We start from the raw sequence: 17,368 nt of genomic DNA, 5'->3' as shown, positions 1-17,368 counted from the left end.
GCCGATACTGGGCTTCAACAGACTCCCAATGCACTTCCAAACTACGGTAATTTACAAATTGCTTCTAACTTTGATTTCTCAGCGATGGCACACTAAAATTACTACAAGACAGGTATAATTGTTATTGTTACAACCTATGCTGCCATATCACTGGCTTGATTAGTAAAATGGTCCTGAGTTGTCCTTTCAACAACAATAATATCACAAGCTATGCATCTGGATAAAAAAGGGGACCAGGACAGAATATTCCATTCACTTTATTTACATATTAACACATATAAAGCTTGAGCATTTATCATATATTTATTCACCCCCCTCCTCAAAGAAACATGTTTTTTTTAAGATTGAGCCACAACAACTGACTGAAATGCCTTAACATTGGGGAATTTCTTAGAGGAAAAATCTGCGCAGAGGCTCTTCTCTCCAACTCTGTAGGGGTTGATTTCAAATTCAATGGTGACTCTTTGGTTTTGCTTGAGAAGTGGCACTCTGTAAAAGTAAAGGTACATCTTTTATTAATAGTTACTGTACAATTTGTAAAATGTGGATTCATTTACATTTTACAGAATCCGTTTAAAGGGTTATTATTTCCATCTGGTTGATGTTAGTCTTCATAATAGGGATTCCATCTCCATAAACCAAGATGTGGCTGCAGATGGGTATTTTTTTCTTTTGTTCAGTTAGATAGGAATTTCATAAGCAGACAAGCATGGTATGCTTGGCACTTTTAGAACTCCTTAAAAGAATGGAGAATGCCACTGATGCAGCCACTTCTTCATTTATAGGAGATGAGTGTCAGGAACCCTTATTCTGAAGATAAGTGAGGTTCCCAGATCTTTAGACTCACATCTATAAGACATTTAAAGCATAACCTGTAAATATTCCATAAATGTCTAACATGGGAATGTCCTTTTAAAAAAGAAACCCCGACACAAACTGAAATTGTGTTGAAAAGTAGTAGTGGTCAAACTTTTTTTAAAATTAAGAACAGAGTATTACACAGATGATGCAGAGGTTGTGGTGGCACCTAGGCCCGGAAGTCTAAGGAAAGCATAAATGGTTCCTTTGCCACAAATGGTGAAAGGAGAAATGAACAAAAAAAGTGCTATAAATGAAAAGTAATCACTGGGCGCCCTGATACAGATTCTAGGTACTTTTTCAGATTTCTCAGAATCAAAAAATGATGATAACTGTGAAGACAGTTAGTTACTTTTTGCACTTGCTCCACTTGCCAACTTTTTTTTTCTGGACAATATATCAAACAATCATGGATAGCCAACAATACTTACTGACACATTGTAATATCATAAATTGATTATAGTTACAGTCAAAAAAAGTTTGCTCAAGCCTCTCTTGATTTGAAAAAAAAAATCACAGACACATCAAATTTATTTTACAAACAGGCTAAAAAGTGATCTATTTAATGGACTGTCGAGGAATGTCTGGACGGTTGGTAACACTTGCTCCACAGTCATGTTTTCTTCATTCATGACTGCTGATTCACCCCACTGCCTTGGTCAGTGCTAGATTACATACTAGCCCTCAGGAGATGTGTGAGACAACAGGTGGTAGCAATGGTTGAGACCGTAAATTTTCTATAAGATTTCTCAATAAGACTGCCAATAGAAAAAAAAACCCTGAAAGAAGTCTGAGTTGATGCCAGCAGAACAACACGGACACTTATCCTACATGTATCCTGCCCTGAGCTGTTCTTGTACATCTTAAGCTATAACTTGGGTACCATTGCTCTAAAAAGTTGCCTGAGTTAGACTCTCTACTGCCTTTTATAATATAATTGAATAATTATCCTCATAAGACTATATTTAAGGAATCATCTATTTCAGACAGCCTTTTTTCCATATGCCATAGACAAGAAAGTGGTTCTCTCACTGATGAATGTGGTGCATCAGTTCTTTACACTAATTACTACTAAATTCTCTGCAGCACTGATATAGGAAAAATCATTATTTAGTAAGGTTTAATTAAATCAATTGACCATTACATGACCCTAAAGTGGACAACCCCATTAAGAAATTTCTGAGTAGTTAATGTCTATATACTGTATGTGGCTATACGAGGTTTGAAGTGCGCTACTATATCTTGTATTTTAAAACATTTTTGAACATTACAATATATTTGCACATTGTGCATGAACTTTGTTAAAAAAATGTGTACAGCACACTTACTTAACAACGAGGGGCTCCTTCATGAGGCCACATCCCTCAACAGTGAGAACACTGTCATCAACATTTTCTTGAATAGGATTAGCAAATATTATGTCCACAGTTGATCTTTTTTTCAGTTTAGCTTGCTCGTTAACCTAGAAATATAAAATGAAACATGTAGGATTAGCAAGTTAGGTGGAAATTGTAATCTACAGGCCACACACACAATACATGAATGTCTATGGGCACGTGAGTTGATGCGGGGTTTGATGCTGCGTATTTATGCAGCATCAAGCCAACAGTGGCCAGCTGTGACAGCATAGTGGATGGGATTTCAAGAAATCTCATGTCCACTATGTGTCCACAGATGCCCGTGGATCACCCACGGAGATTGACATGCTGCATGAGTCTCCAGACTGCAGCATGTCAACTTTTTCTTGCAGAGATGCTTGTCTCCGCAAGAGACATTTCACCAATAGAATGTATTGGATGCGGTAAATCCGCATGGGTCAGTGAACACATGCGGATTTACCTGCGTTCAATATATGGCAGTGCTTTTGATGCAGTGCCCATGCAGGGCTTTGTATAGTTGGGAAAGGGGGATGGACTGACAAGATGCATGTAGGTACCACAGGGAAAGGTCCCACCCATGCGTCCTGCTAGTTTCGAATATGGGTAAATTAATGCGCTTCATATAAATCTAATGTGCTTGTTTGTGTCATGTCGGCAGGCTGTGATGAGGGGTTTTTTGGAGTTGATGGGCAAAAATGTAGTTGGGGGTTGTACATTGAATAGATGATAACCTCCTACTGGTTTTGCAGTTTTGGTAATTGCCTGGTAGAGTTTGGGGCTCTTTATTGTGGGGCCCCTGGGACTTGATGGTATGGAATTGATTTTAATGGCACTAGAGGTGCCTCCGAGCCTGTGGTTGTGGCTGGCGGTAATGCTGGGTGTTTATTAAATTTGTTTGCGCCTGGTTTTGAAGCACCACACACCTCTTTACCTCAAGTTATTTAATATCTGCTATGTTTATTATAATAAAGGCCGATTTGGTCAACTTAATTTAAAAAATGTGATTATGTCTTTACTTAGGAAATCCAGGAGAAAAGAGGCTGGGGAGGTAAAAAATTGAAACTGGAAATTTAAACCTCTACAATACTGTAGTCCTGCAGTCAAGGAGAAGCAGGTTGGTTGGTTTTGAACATGCCAATTCTTTATTCCCACAGGAGACTAGACAAAATCAGAGGTGTTTGGGAGAAGTAAATTCTTTTCAACCCATTGAGGGTAACCTGTTAATTGATTCTTGCTACCCACATTCGGGGCAGAATGGAGCTAATCCTCCGACTGTATGATTGAAATCAGGTATGTTTGAAAAGCTACATGAGATTAAAAGCAGGGATGTGACTAGACCAGTATGACCACTCAAATGGCTTCTCTCCACCATGCTCCAGCTGATTGACAGACCTGTCCCATGGGCATTCATAAGGAGAGATCTGTCAATCAACTTGAGCCACCTCATACTAATCACATCTCTCAAGGTTCCCAGGCCAGATATTCACAAAAAAAGTGTTACTGGCTGAAATCACCCAACCACGTTGTACCTGAACATTTACAGCAGTAAAGATTCCTTCTGTGTTGTAAGTTTTGATCCCATAATATCGTAGGTAGTCCAGATGTTACATCCAGACTAGACAGCTAAACACAGGTCTAATAGACCCTTCTATACTGTACATAAAACAGATGTCTCATCTTACCCTGAATAGCAATGGTGGGTTCTTCAATGTAACCACTTTTTCTACCAGCAACTTTCCTCCCATTTCATCTTCACAGACAGCCCCAACTTGAATCATGTTGTCTGGTGTTATGGCATTTTCATATTGAGGATATGTAATTTTAAAGAAGACACTTTTCTCTAAAAAAAAGAAGAAAAACTAGAACTTAATATGATAATCTACACATTCTGTAAGACTATTTAACACAAAATTGTTCTGTTTAAAGATGGGGGACGAGAGAACTCGACATTCATGAATAACACTACATGTGGAGGAGAGGATAAAACCACCACTAGCCGAGTATAATCCAGATAAAATATATTTTTTATTAGATTATAAATTAAAAAATAAAGTAAAAAGTCTGCTAAATTCCAAAATACAGGGACCAAGGTTACAAATAGTGCCAAGTGATTAATCCACAATCAGATACAAGTAATACAATAAATAAAGAATAGAAAATACAAAAAGTGAATAAAAGTATGAAAGGATGAGTGTTTGATCCTATGACCAATACTTAGTCAAATAGCATTCATAAAATGAGTATGAATACAAAGTGCAAAATGCAATATTATTGAGATAACTCAACAGAAATATCAAGATACCACCAAATAAATGAATACAAAATTAGATACAGCTCGACGGTATTCTGGTAGTAGATCCTATTGTGCAAATCACTAAATCAGGTGACACATTGGTTCATCTTTACATATCATGCCCCACTGCAATGTGTTTGTCTTAGGGTGCTTTCACATTGCATCCTGTGTCCCCGTCGGGGCATATGTCTGAAATCACCCGAACAATGGGGTTCAGACGCATGCGTCGACAGAGCCATAGACTGTACTGATGATGGCAGAGCAAATGTGTGCTCTGCCATGCATCATTTTCAAGATTTTATAGGAGGCGGAAACTCAGACGTAGTACACTACGTGTGGGTGTCTGCCTGTTGTAGGCTTACATTCCCCAAAAAAGTACACGACAGCTTACGTTCGCTCTGCTGTTGCAATTACAGCCTATGGCCCCATTGGCGCATATGTCCAGAAATCGATTTGCTGGGGATTTTGGACATATGCCCCAGCGGGGACACAGAATGCAATGTGAAAGTGTCCTTAGAAAGCTCAACTATCAAGTATAGATGTATGATATAAGGATCCCTAGTCTTTATGTTTGGGAATGAACGTGTTGATGGTACGTTGTTGCAGCAGGCAGGAATTGGCCACCTTGGTCATGTGATTTTATTGTATTATGAATTTTATAAAATAGAAATGCTATTTACAACACTAGACTACCCAGGGATATTACTGCTAAATCTCCCATGATTCTGAATACAGCTACTAGAGATTTGATGGATTGCAATTGCAATGGATTGGATTTTTTTTTCTGTGTTTTGGCAGATTACATGGTAAAGTGAATGGTGTTATTCAAAACTCCAATTCAGAATAAGTCCTCATATGTTTATGTTGATGAAAAAATAAAAAAGTTTTGGAAGAAGGGCAAAAGTAAAAACAAAAGCCAAAAAGTGTAAAGGTGTTCAAGTAATAACTTTCGCAGCTTTACATATATAACTACTATATAATATGATGTACACTTGGTGGTACTATCTAAGTCATATTCACAAAGATCATCCTACAGCTAATTTTCTTCAGCTGCCATTTCTACAAATTCTATGCTTTCCTCAAGTCTCATTTTTCCTCACCCAAATTCATAATCTATGGTGCAACACCATGGACAAGTGACCAAGTTATTCCTGCAAAGTGTAGTGGCAAATGTTTTTGTTATGGCCAATAATGTGTCTCTGGGCCTTCTATTTGATGCACTTTCTGCTAGAAACTTGTCCCACCTAGTGATGAGCGAGCATGCTTACTAACCCATCGTGCATCGAGGTACACATCAAGCTTCAAGGATGTATGTATGGCAGGCAATCCCCGCATGTTTTTAACAGCAGCAAAAAATGCGGTGCGAGGAGTCTAGCATGGCGCTCAAGCACTCCACTACCTGATGTGTTACAGAGCATCCGATGCTGGATCGAGTGGTGAGCACACTTGCTCATCATTAGTCCCCAATTTATCTAATGCTGAATTTTTTAAATCTTTTACTTTTTTTAAAAAATCTCACCATGTATCACAGTAAACTCAAACACAAAATGATCAAGAAAATACACACCTGCATTTGCTCCGAGTGTAACTGACTGCGATTCTACAAGGATATCCTTGACCGGCGTTCTGTTATAAATTATGGCAGTAGCAGTCATGTTGACCTTCACCGTCCTGGTGGCACTAGTAGTGCTTTTGAGAGTAAGTTCCATTTTCAGATCCTCACCAACTTGTGTTTCAGCATTCTTAAAAGTGCCAGAAAATTCAGGCTGAACAGCTTGCTCTTCTGGTATTGCATCACGAGATGACATTCCTGCTGCCATCATACTGAACCTGGCAGGTGCTGGAGGTCGCAATTTATCTTTAGCCTTCTGAAATACCTCTCTTTCCTTAACAGAGCCTGTACAACAATAGAACATTTTTTTATGTATTTTAGTATCTTGCTAATTTATTTAAATTTTATTTATTTTTTAAATTAGTCACTTTAATGGGAACCTGCCAGCAGGTTTTTGCTGTAATCTGAAGACAGCATACTGTAGGGGTTAAAACACAAATTCCAGCAATACCTCTCTTAGCAAGCTCCTGCTGTTGTTTACTTGTAATGATTGTTATATCACCAGGAGCTGGACCAGAGCAGGTAGTCTGACTCCACCCCCTTCTGTGATTGGCATCTCACTGTCTATAGATATTGTATACATAGAACCTGGTGTGGGTGGGATTAGATTTGTCAGCTCTGCTGCATTGCTAAATTTAAAACCTTTGATTGTGTCAGAACGGCTACATACAGTTAACTGAGTAATATATTGCTGGAAGCAAAAACATGCTGACAATTTCTCTTTAAAAGTTTTATGCCTGTGTTTAAACTCTGCTCCAATGAGAGGACCAGTTCATGGGTCACATGAATTTACAAATCCTCCAAATCGCATATGGCACTTATTCAGTACCTAAGTCTGTAATTTTATGGCCTAAACAAAGTTAAAGCCCTCCACGGTCATATCAGTCTCAAAGGACTCCAGCCCTGCCCACAGTGACAAAATGGAAGGTAGGAAATCTAAATTTCCAACAACCTAGTTGGATTGGGGGACCATTTTCATTTGTGTCATATTCTTTTTTTCCCTATCATTTTATCAACCAGACATGTAATTAATTAGATCTTATAGCTTACTTGCCAAACAACTCATAAAATACACTCTAGAAGCAAATAATTGACTCCCAATGGAGCTATGATCTACTTGACATTAGGACCCGGTTGTAATGGGGAAGCATTATTGAGTCAGAGCTTTGATTCTCTAATACAGTGTCCCAAACCCCGTCCTCACGGCCCCCAACATGTCTTGTTTTCAGGATTCCTTAGTATTGTACAGATGATGGAATTGCTATCAAGGAATCAGAAATTGCCGTAGGTTCTCTCACCTGTGCAATACTAAGGGAATCCTGAAAACATGATCTGCTGGGGGCCGTGAGGACTGGGTTTGGGAAACACTGCACTAGAGTATTCTTTAGTGCTCCGATCGGACAATTTACCCTGGTTAACAGTTGACTCCTTGTACCAGTAATAAGACATAATAAAAAGATCTTCTTCATCTAGAATCTTAGCTCCTTTTATATGCATGTAGGTGCAACTCAAGCCTCCACTGAGCACCTGGTCATATAAATAATATACTTTACACCTAAGTTAACGCATTTTCATTATATTTTTAATAGTCACTAAATCTGTACTGTTTGACTATAAAATATAACTCTATCAGAAAGCTCCTTATTTCCTTCTTGATTCATTTTATGATTCTGTTCCCCATTAGTGACACATAATTGCTTAAGGATTATACAGGCATTGTTGAACTAAAAAAGGGCCGAGACTCCTCTAGTAGGGACTGCAAGTAGCCGATATCACGGCAAATAATTTTAATGCAGTTTAGGGCTAGGTCTCCTCCTACCTTAGCATGTTTGCCTATAAGGTGCAAAAGCATCCAGCGGATTACACTGGTGTACAGTGATTTTGGTGCCAACAATGTCTGAACGGTTTTACATAAAGTTTATGGTGCTGATTAAGAATTTGACTGCGGTTTTGCTATACTCAAGTTTCTGAGATAGCTAATAGTTAACTAATTTTACTACAGTAGAATTCTAGCTTCAAAAAGTCGACTTGTTAGCATTGTACGCCTACAAATTGAAACACAAAATAATTATATGGGATATTTCATTACCTACAGTGTTATAAAGTTAAAAGGCCAAAAGCTATTGCATTAATCACATGCAAGTCACATTGGGAGAATGCATTGTTTTCATGGAAGAATTGTCTCAAAAACTACAAACACCAGCAAAAGTACGGTAAAGGGATTTTTGCATTCATCCCCCTCCAAATACTCTAATTCCATTCAAAAAAACCTTGGCACCTGAAAACTTTTTTGTAGACCTGTGTAATTATTGATGATCTCGTATCCTGGGGCAATAGTCAATAAATGGCATATGAGTGATGTGTGATGGCCAATGCTGTTTTTCTAGTGTTTAGTAGGATTTAAAAATGTCAAGTTCCCCATCATTATAAAACAGTACAATGACAAGGAGGTAGTCAAAATAATAAAATAGGGCTTGTAAATGGTAATGTATGTCTGCTGTGCTTTTCCACCAAAGACCTAGTTGAAATATATAGTGTTCAAATCAGCAGCTTGCTCGATTGGATGTATAATGAATGCAATCTAATGACTAATGTTTCACATGTATCATCATCGCAAATTAGTACAACAAATCAGTTATAACACAGAGTAATTTGTCATTACCTTCAGGGTATTTGTAGTCATTCGTGACATCTAATCTTGTGAAAGACCCAACAGCCTTGGTGCTGGTGAACTGTCCTACGCCTTCAGGTTCTGAATAAACCATGGTTGTTATTCCATTATTATCTACACTAAAGTGGTCTGTGTCTGCATTCACCTCCGCAAACACAAATGGGGTATCATAATTGAGGTGCACATCTCCTTCTTTCACAGCTTTTAGAGAGCATGGTCCCAATCGGAATACACCTAGTGGATAATATAGAAAATGGGTCATTTAGCAGAGTCAACTAAGGGCATTATCTCATTAACAGCCACCAACTGAAGGGTAAGTTTATCTCTCAGCACAATTATAATCTGAATGAAAAGGCAAAAAGCAACCGTTGCTTTAATTTCTATTTTTATAAATCAGTAGTACACATGAAAATAATATCTTACACTCTCAAAATTCTCAATTCACGGGTAAAATGTGTATTCAGTAAAGATGGATTTTTACATAGAAGACGAGCTGCTACTGATGAAATTCTATGTAGAGGGGATAGAGGAGGAAGCGGCTCTATTCCACAATGAATCTTATAAAAAATAGCTGCCATCTCCTATCTCAGATAGATAAAAATCTGTCTTCACTGAAGACAGATTTTATCCAGGAATTGAGAATTTTGAGAATTAATTATCAGTCCTGGTGGATAAAGAGGCAGATTTATCTAATAAGGTAAATTGCAATGTTTAATATTTAAATATCTATAATTGATTTATGAAATAACAATTTAAATGACGGTTACACTTAAAGTGACTTTGCAAACATTGCTTTACTCATCCATCCAGTACTTATGCTGTGCCACAGATTGCATTATACTCTAGAGCTGCATTCACAATTCTACTGCAGATCATTGAGCACAGTCGATAATCTTGATATCCAGCCTATAACTAACAATATAGCTGAGTTCTGATAATGCAGTAGGACATTTACATGGACCAACTAGGGATATGATATGACCGCCGATCTGTAAACCTTTACCGGCGATCAACGCTTATTTAGTAGCCAGTTTACACTGGCAGAGCTATCTATTACAGATAAGCTGCCATGGTACTCAGCAGTGCTGGCCCAGTTTACAGAAGACTGTGTAAAAGATCATTTCACCTAATGAACAAGCCTTTTGCTTTGTTATTGGATGATAGGCAGCCTGTTTAGACTTCAAGATATTGGTGAAAAAAGCATTTTTAAGAGAACATGTTCGCTATTTCAGTATAAATGCAGCTTTAGTTTTTGTCTTTAATGCAAAATATCTTGTGTTCTTAAGTGTTTCATTTTATTGTTATGATCTTTAGTTCATACCTCCACTTGGTTCTTGAGGAGTTGCATCCAGAATCTGCCACCCGTTATAAAAAGATCCAATATCCTTTCTGGTTGACCAACATTCATTCCATGCATGGAAGTTCCTGAGAAGATATCAAACAAGGTAATGGTTCTTTTCTCCAAATGTTATCTTTTTTTCAAATGTTTTATCCATATAGATCTACATTTATATAGCAGAACTGTGTATATAATGAACTACTTAAAATGTATTTTTCCATATTAAAACTTAAAGTACAGCAGGTTGGAACATAGCAGCAGCCAAAAAACTCATGTAAAAATAGTCAAATATTACAATTGCATCCTGAGACCATAAAGGATTATTCCCACTTTCAAAGATTGATATTGTCAGATAGTACTTGCTAACAGCTTGTTGTCCAGGAGACTGATTACCTCGGCTGTCTAGCTTGTAAGCACTAGTTCAAAAAAAATCACTGAACAGGTACGAGTTGACAATTATGCTTCAAGTGAGAATTTATTAATAGTGATTGCTGAAGCGACAGGCAAAATGACGTTTCAGCCAGTTAATAGCCTTGATCATATAGTCGCCCATTTAATGAAGCATGTTAGGTCAAAGATAGTTATTATCCCTGTGGTGTAGTATTTCATACAATATGATATGGTGTATCAGGGATCTATACACAGGTGCTGACAAAAGAAGGTTCCACACAGTAGATTCTGGTGTGGAGCTCGCGCTATCCGTTGGTGGCACAGTGGTAGAAGATGACACTTCCGTGTCTACGCGTAGTGCGCTACTGTGTGGAACAGTCTTTTTGTCAGCACCTGTGTAAAGATTGGGCTGCCCATGACTGGGTTTTGATGTGGTGGTCTCTTAATTTTTGCCAGAGCTCTATCTCGATGGTATAAAACTTGAGATATTCTTAATAAAATTGATAATTCTTATTCGCCTAACTGCTGGAGATGCAATATGTTACCTGGAACACCCTCCCATATTTGGTATGAATGTGCTAAAATTATACCCTTTTGAGAAACCATACATCGTTACGGTAAATAGGAAAAGCTCTTAACATATCGACTCCAACTAGTCCTCCTTAACGTCCAACCTCAATATCAGCATTTTAGTGCTTATACTATTATTTCCCATCTCCTTAATGCGGCTAAAATCCACATTGCAAGACATTGGGAAGGTACTGACCCCCTTCTCTCTTAGAGTGGATTAATGAATCCAATAGCAAATATTAATTTGAAAAAATTCACCTGATTCAACCCAATCGAGACAAATTTCGAGAAAGCTGGCAACAATGGTGCGAGTACCAAACCAAGATTAAGCTTTAATTCTTGGAATTCACTACCAAGTATGTTTGTGCTATATATAGCTTTGCATGTTTTAGTCTGTCCGACAAAGAAAAGGGGAAAAAAAGGATTAATTCTCAACAAGACTACCACTTCTACCCTCTCTTCTCATCCCTCTTGCCCCTGTTTGTTCCCCCTCCCCCTCCCTTTCCTATTCCCAGTTCCCTAAAAATTTGTACCCCTTAAAGAAAATGAATATTGATTTTTTTTTATAAATCTTTGCTGTTACATTGCTTGTGCCAATATTCTTAAATAAAGAATTTATTTAAAAAAACAGAGGTACTGAGTGACCGTGTGACTTCAAAGGGAATCTGTCAGGGAATTGCCTAAATTGTGGGCATCATGAATCACAATTTGGCTACATGATTGCAGCCAGGTATTGTATTTTTTGAGGGGCAGCACGGTGGCTCAGTGGTTAACACTGCAGCCTTGAAGCGCTGGGGTCCTGGGTTTAAATCCCATCAAGGACAATATCTGCAAAGAGTTTGTATGTTCTCCCCATGTTTGTGTGGATTTCCTCCAGGTTCTCCGGTTTCCTCCCACATTCCAAAGACATACTGATAGGGAATCTAGATTGTGAGGCCCTTTGGGTACCGTCACACTATACGATTTACCAACGATCACGACCTGCGATACGACCTGGCCGTGATCGTTGGTAAGTCGTTGTATGGTCGCTGGGGAGCTGTCACACAGACCGCTCTCCAGCGACCAACGATGCCGAGGTTCGCTGGTAACCAGGGTAAACATCGGGTTACTAAGCGCAGGGCCGCGCTTAGTAACCCGATGTTTACCCTGGTTACCAGCGTAAAAGTAAAAAAAAACAAACAGTACATACTTACCATCTGATGTCCGTCAGGTCCCTTGCCGTCCACTTCCCACTCTGACTGAGCGCCGCCGTACAGTGAGAGCAGAGCGCAGCAGTGACGTCACCGCTGTGATCTGCTCTCACTTTCCGGCCGGCAGACAGTCAGAGCGGGAAGCAGACGGCAAGGGACCTGACGGACATCAGATGGTGAGTATGTAGTGTTTGTTATTTTTACTTTTACGCTGGTAACCAGGGTAAACATCGGGTTACTAAGCGCGGCCCTGCGCTTAGTAACCCGATGTTTACCCTGGTTACAAGCGAACGCATCGCTGGATCGCTGTCACACACAACGATCCAGCGATGACAGCGGGAGATCCAGCGACGAAAGAAAGTTTCAAACGATCTGCTACGACGTACGATTCTCAGCAGGGTGTCTGATCGCAGTAGCGTGTCAGACACTGCGAGATCGTAACGATATCGCTAGAACGTCACGAATCGTGCCGTCGTAGCGATAAAAATGCCACTGTGTGACGGTACCCTTTGGGGACAGTGTCAATAATGTCTGTAAAGAGCTGTGGAATTAATGGCGATATATAAATGAGTAAAATAAATTAAATAAATGCTTCAGAAACTATGCTTCGAAGATCTGGTGGTGGGCCATAGCCATAGATCAGGCTAGCACTGCTCTGCCTCCAGCCGGCCATTCTCAGCACCAATGCAGCAGCGCTGGGCTAGACTAACCTACAGCTATAATCCCCTGTCAGATGTTCAAAATATTTTAGAGTATTCAGGTTGCAATTCATACTTCCCATGGATTGGGCAGCATATTTCACCTGACATATTACCTTTTACTTAAACATTTTCTGATGGTTCCCCACACAAAATCAAACCTTTTTACTAAATCTAAGCACCCAACTGTTGAGCTAGATTTGTCTGTATTTCATGAACTTACCATACACTATCCCTTGTCCTCGAGTTGTTTCTTCTTCCGTCCTTATCATAATAGTTATCAATAACAAGATTCCCATCAGTGTCATGAGCAGATTCAAAATTAATGATCAGACGAGCAGGAATCCCAAGACATCTGAGTACTGGTTGATTAAAGAGAAAAAAAATCATTCAATAAAAAATGATCTAAGACATTGGGTCACTGTATAAGGAAGTAATAAATAATGTAGTAATAAATCAATGGCTAGTAATAAATAATGTCATGGATCCCAACTGTGGTCATGTGTATAGTTCTTAACATGGAACCTTGTTCCTTTTATGTGTTTATCCAGTGTATGTAAAAATTAAAGCAATTTTGCAAAAAGTAAAAAAAAAATACTTTGTAAACCTCTGTTCCATAGTTACAGCCTACAAACTAACATATTGTGTAACAACTAAACAAAAGGAAGTGCATACACCCAAGATAGTAAAATATAATAATCTTCATTAAACAGTTTAAAATACAATAAAAAGTTGAATTATGGGAGGGGAAGAGAAAATTCCAGAGCAGAGTTAAGCACGTCCCAGAAAAAAAATCACAAGAAATAATAATTAATATACAGGCAAATCAACACTTTTAAAAAAAATTGCTCCATCTAATAACTAATTGGTGTAATATCCAAGAAGATATAGTATAGTATTAAAATATACGGCATAAGAATTAGATCAAAGTGAAGAAATAAAGCCACTGTACATATTTCTAATGATACAATGACGTATCAGCCGAATACTCACTAAATGGTTTCATGTATCATAGCAATTTTGTGAAAAATTCTATTATATGCTGATTTACCTGCATATTAATTATTAATTCTTGTGATTTTTCCTGTGTTGGGCTTCACTCTGCTCTGAAATTCTCTCTTCCTTTTCTCATTATTCAACATTTTACTGGATTTGAAACTAAGTGTTGAAGATCATTATATTTTACTTTCTTGGGTTTATGCACTTCCTTTTGCTTGGTTGTTATGTATTTTGGAAGTACTGCCATTTATTTACCCTTTGGTCATTTATTGGCATTGACACATCATGTAGTCTGATGCCACAGTCATCTGTTACTAATCTTCCATTTGTCTCCTCCTCTACTGCCTGTTAGTCTTCTTTCAGACTGGTGTTGCACCTACGTGTTGTATCCGGTTTTTTTTCACGTTTACAGCATGTAGCTATTAAAATCTATCCATCCATGAAAAACACTGATAATAACACATTAATGGTAAAAATGGACACACAGATGACACACTGATGCACAACACCGGTACCATGATTTCACACATATGTTTAACCCCTTAACCCTCGGAGCTTTTTTCAGTTTTGCATTTTTGTTTTTTGCTCCCCTCCTTCCCAGAGCCATAACTTTTTTCTTTTTTGGTCAATATGGCCATGTGAGGGCTTATTTTTTGCAAGACGAGTTGTTCTTTTGAACGTCATCATTAGTTTTCCCATGTCGTGTACTAGAAAACGGGAAAAAATTCCAAGTGCGGTGAAATTGCAAAAAAGTGCAATCCCACCCTTGTTTTTTGTTTGGCTTTTTTGCTAGGTTTACTAAATGCTAAAACTGACCTGCCATTATGATTTTCCAGGTCATTACGAGTTCATAGACACCAAATATGTATGTCTAGGTTATTTTTTAATTAAGTGGTAAAAAAAACAAACAAACTTTGCTAAAAAAAAATGCGCAATTTTCCGAGACCTGTAGTGTCTCCATTTTCATGATCTCGGGTTGGGTGAGGGCTTATTTTTTGCGTGCTGCACTGACGTTTTTAATGATACCACTTTGGTGTTTATAAGTTCTTTTAATCGCCCGTTATTGTATTTTAACCTAATTCTGTTTTTTTGAATTTTTTTCTCGCTACGCCGATAGATCGGGCGATTCTGAATATGGTGATACCAAATATGTGAATATGTGTGGGTTTGATTTTTTGTTTGTTTTATTTTGAATGGGACAAAAGGGGAGTGATTTAAACTTTTATATTTTTTTCATATTTTTAAATACCTGTGTTTTCTTTTTTACTTTAGCCATGCCTCAATAGCCTCCATGGGAGGCTAGAAGCTGGCACAACTTGATCAGCTCTGCTACATAGAAGCGATGCTTAGGTCACTCCTATGTAGCTGAATTACAGTATTGCTATGAGGGCTGACCACAGGGTGGCGTTCACAGCAATCTGGCATCAACAACCATAGAGGTCTGCAGGAGACCTCTGGTTGTTATGCCGACAAACCGATGATCCCCTATCATGTGATGGGGGTCACCGATGCGCGCATTTCTGGCCGGATGGCCGGAAGCGCTTGTTATATGCTGCTGTCAGAGTTTGACAGCGGCATTTAACTAGTTAATAGGTGCGGGCGGATCGCGCTTATTGCAAGCACATGTCAGCTGTTCAAAACAGCTGACATGTCCCGGCTTTGATGCGGGCTCACCGCCAGAGCCCACATCAAAGTGGGGGTTCTGCCATCGAACGCACTATTCCGTCCAATGGCAGAAAGGGGTTAAACATGGATGCATGAATAAAGACCGCAAGTCAGAAGTAATGGTTGCAAGCTATTAATGTAAGTCTATGAGAGCCAGAAAGAGGCACAACATTGAAAAGTGACCTCCGGCTCGATGCAACAAACACTGGAGTAATCTGGCAGGTCACAACCTGCTTAAGACTGACCAAAGCAGTGGCAATAAAAAGTGAAGATTGTGGGTAAGTAAAAGACTAGGGGCAGGGAGCTTAGATTAGAAGCACCACTCCAGAGCTGCAATAAAAATATAATGTTGGAGTGGTACATTAGCTGTTACTACACTATAAACTAAAAAAGTACAGTAACCATATAGTAAGCACATTCAGTTTTCAGGATTAACAGACATAAAGTCACTCAAGTTCGTGGGCTGGTATTGCAGTGCATGTACTGCACTTACTTCTATGATTGGTGTAGTTTTAGCAGAGCTCACTTGTTGATCTGTGTATTGCTCTGCCCACACCACAGGTTTCTGTGTACATTGTATAGTGACGAGAGCCGCTAATCAGTGTTGGGGGTTATGGTTGGACTAGGAGACACGAGGCCAGTTGTCCTGTAGTGATAATCTGCTGATAACACTGATGGTATTGAAATAGCAAAACATAGCAATTAATTGATTATTCACTGTAATAAGGGTCTCTCTCTCTGTTTCTATATGATGTTGATTTCAGATTACATTTAAAAAATGTGGTAACAGATTCCCTTAAAGATACAGGGGTTGAACCAGAGTTTCAGACTAAGACCATGGACAAAAGTGAATTTGTTTGTAGGAGAAAAAACCAGACCCTTTTCTTATGTATTACCTCTTTTCAACTGGAGCAACTGTGGTTGCCCTAAAACCATTTTTAGTAGATCCTCATCTATAACTGTACCCACCTGTGCAGAGTACTCCTGCAAACACCCAACATTGCCCGAATTTGACCGACTTTCCACTCTGCATCCACTGACGGAGGATGGCAACACTTCCATTCCAATCTGTTGGGCTCAATCCTCCGCTATAGTTCCCACTCCAGTTCCCCACAACCACGCCATTGTCATAATCATTAGTGTTCACCTTTAAAATAATAATTAGATGTTTAATTGCTTTTTCAAATTTTACATTGTTAAGTGTCCTCCGGCTAATTTACTTCTCCTGCTCTCACCATAGCAGACATGACTCTCCCCACATGCAGGGGATCATTTCTGCGAGAGACATCTGCAGCTGTATCTGTTGCATAGAAAGAACTCTTCTCCAGCAAGGCAAGGCAGATGTTCAAGATGTCGCTTTCAAACTGTTCGGGCAAAAAAATATACATTACATTCAGATAATGAATTCCTTATATTACACATGATGGAAAGACAAATTAGTTTCAGAGTAGTGATGAGCAAGTATAGTCATTGCTCGAGTCTGCCTGAGCACGCTCGGGTGATCTCCGAGTATTTGTTAGTGCTTGGAGATTTAGTTTTCATCGCCTCAGCTGCATGATTTACAGCTGCTAGACAGCCTGAATACATGTGAGAATTCCCTAACAAACAGGCTTTCCTCACATGTATTCAGCCTGTCCAGCAGCTGTAAATCATGCAGCTGAGGCGACGAAAACTAAATCTCCGAGCACATCCAAATACTCAGAG

General features: G+C 38.9%; 1 protein-coding gene across 1 annotated transcript in view; it reads right to left on the bottom strand.

Moving 5' to 3' along the window:
- Positions 1–241: 241 nt before the first annotated feature.
- LOC143765201 (protein-glutamine gamma-glutamyltransferase E-like) overlaps positions 242–17,368 on the bottom strand; it is a 28,948-nt gene continuing 11,821 nt past the window's right edge. The window contains exons 5-13 of the mRNA XM_077251639.1: positions 16,900–17,028; positions 16,634–16,811; positions 13,224–13,362; positions 10,135–10,238; positions 8,805–9,047; positions 6,098–6,427; positions 3,920–4,077; positions 2,187–2,320; positions 242–489 (exon numbers count right to left, since the gene is read on the bottom strand). Coding sequence (XP_077107754.1) covers positions 339–489; positions 2,187–2,320; positions 3,920–4,077; positions 6,098–6,427; positions 8,805–9,047; positions 10,135–10,238; positions 13,224–13,362; positions 16,634–16,811; positions 16,900–17,028 — 1,566 coding nt within the window. The 3' untranslated portion in view covers positions 242–338. The remainder of the gene's footprint in view (positions 490–2,186; positions 2,321–3,919; positions 4,078–6,097; positions 6,428–8,804; positions 9,048–10,134; positions 10,239–13,223; positions 13,363–16,633; positions 16,812–16,899; positions 17,029–17,368) is intronic.

This window comes from Ranitomeya variabilis, chromosome 4, assembly GCF_051348905.1.
Source record: "Ranitomeya variabilis isolate aRanVar5 chromosome 4, aRanVar5.hap1, whole genome shotgun sequence".
In the NCBI taxonomy this organism is placed as follows: domain Eukaryota; kingdom Metazoa; phylum Chordata; class Amphibia; order Anura; family Dendrobatidae; genus Ranitomeya; species Ranitomeya variabilis.
This window is presented reverse-complemented; position numbering and strand designations above follow the sequence as displayed.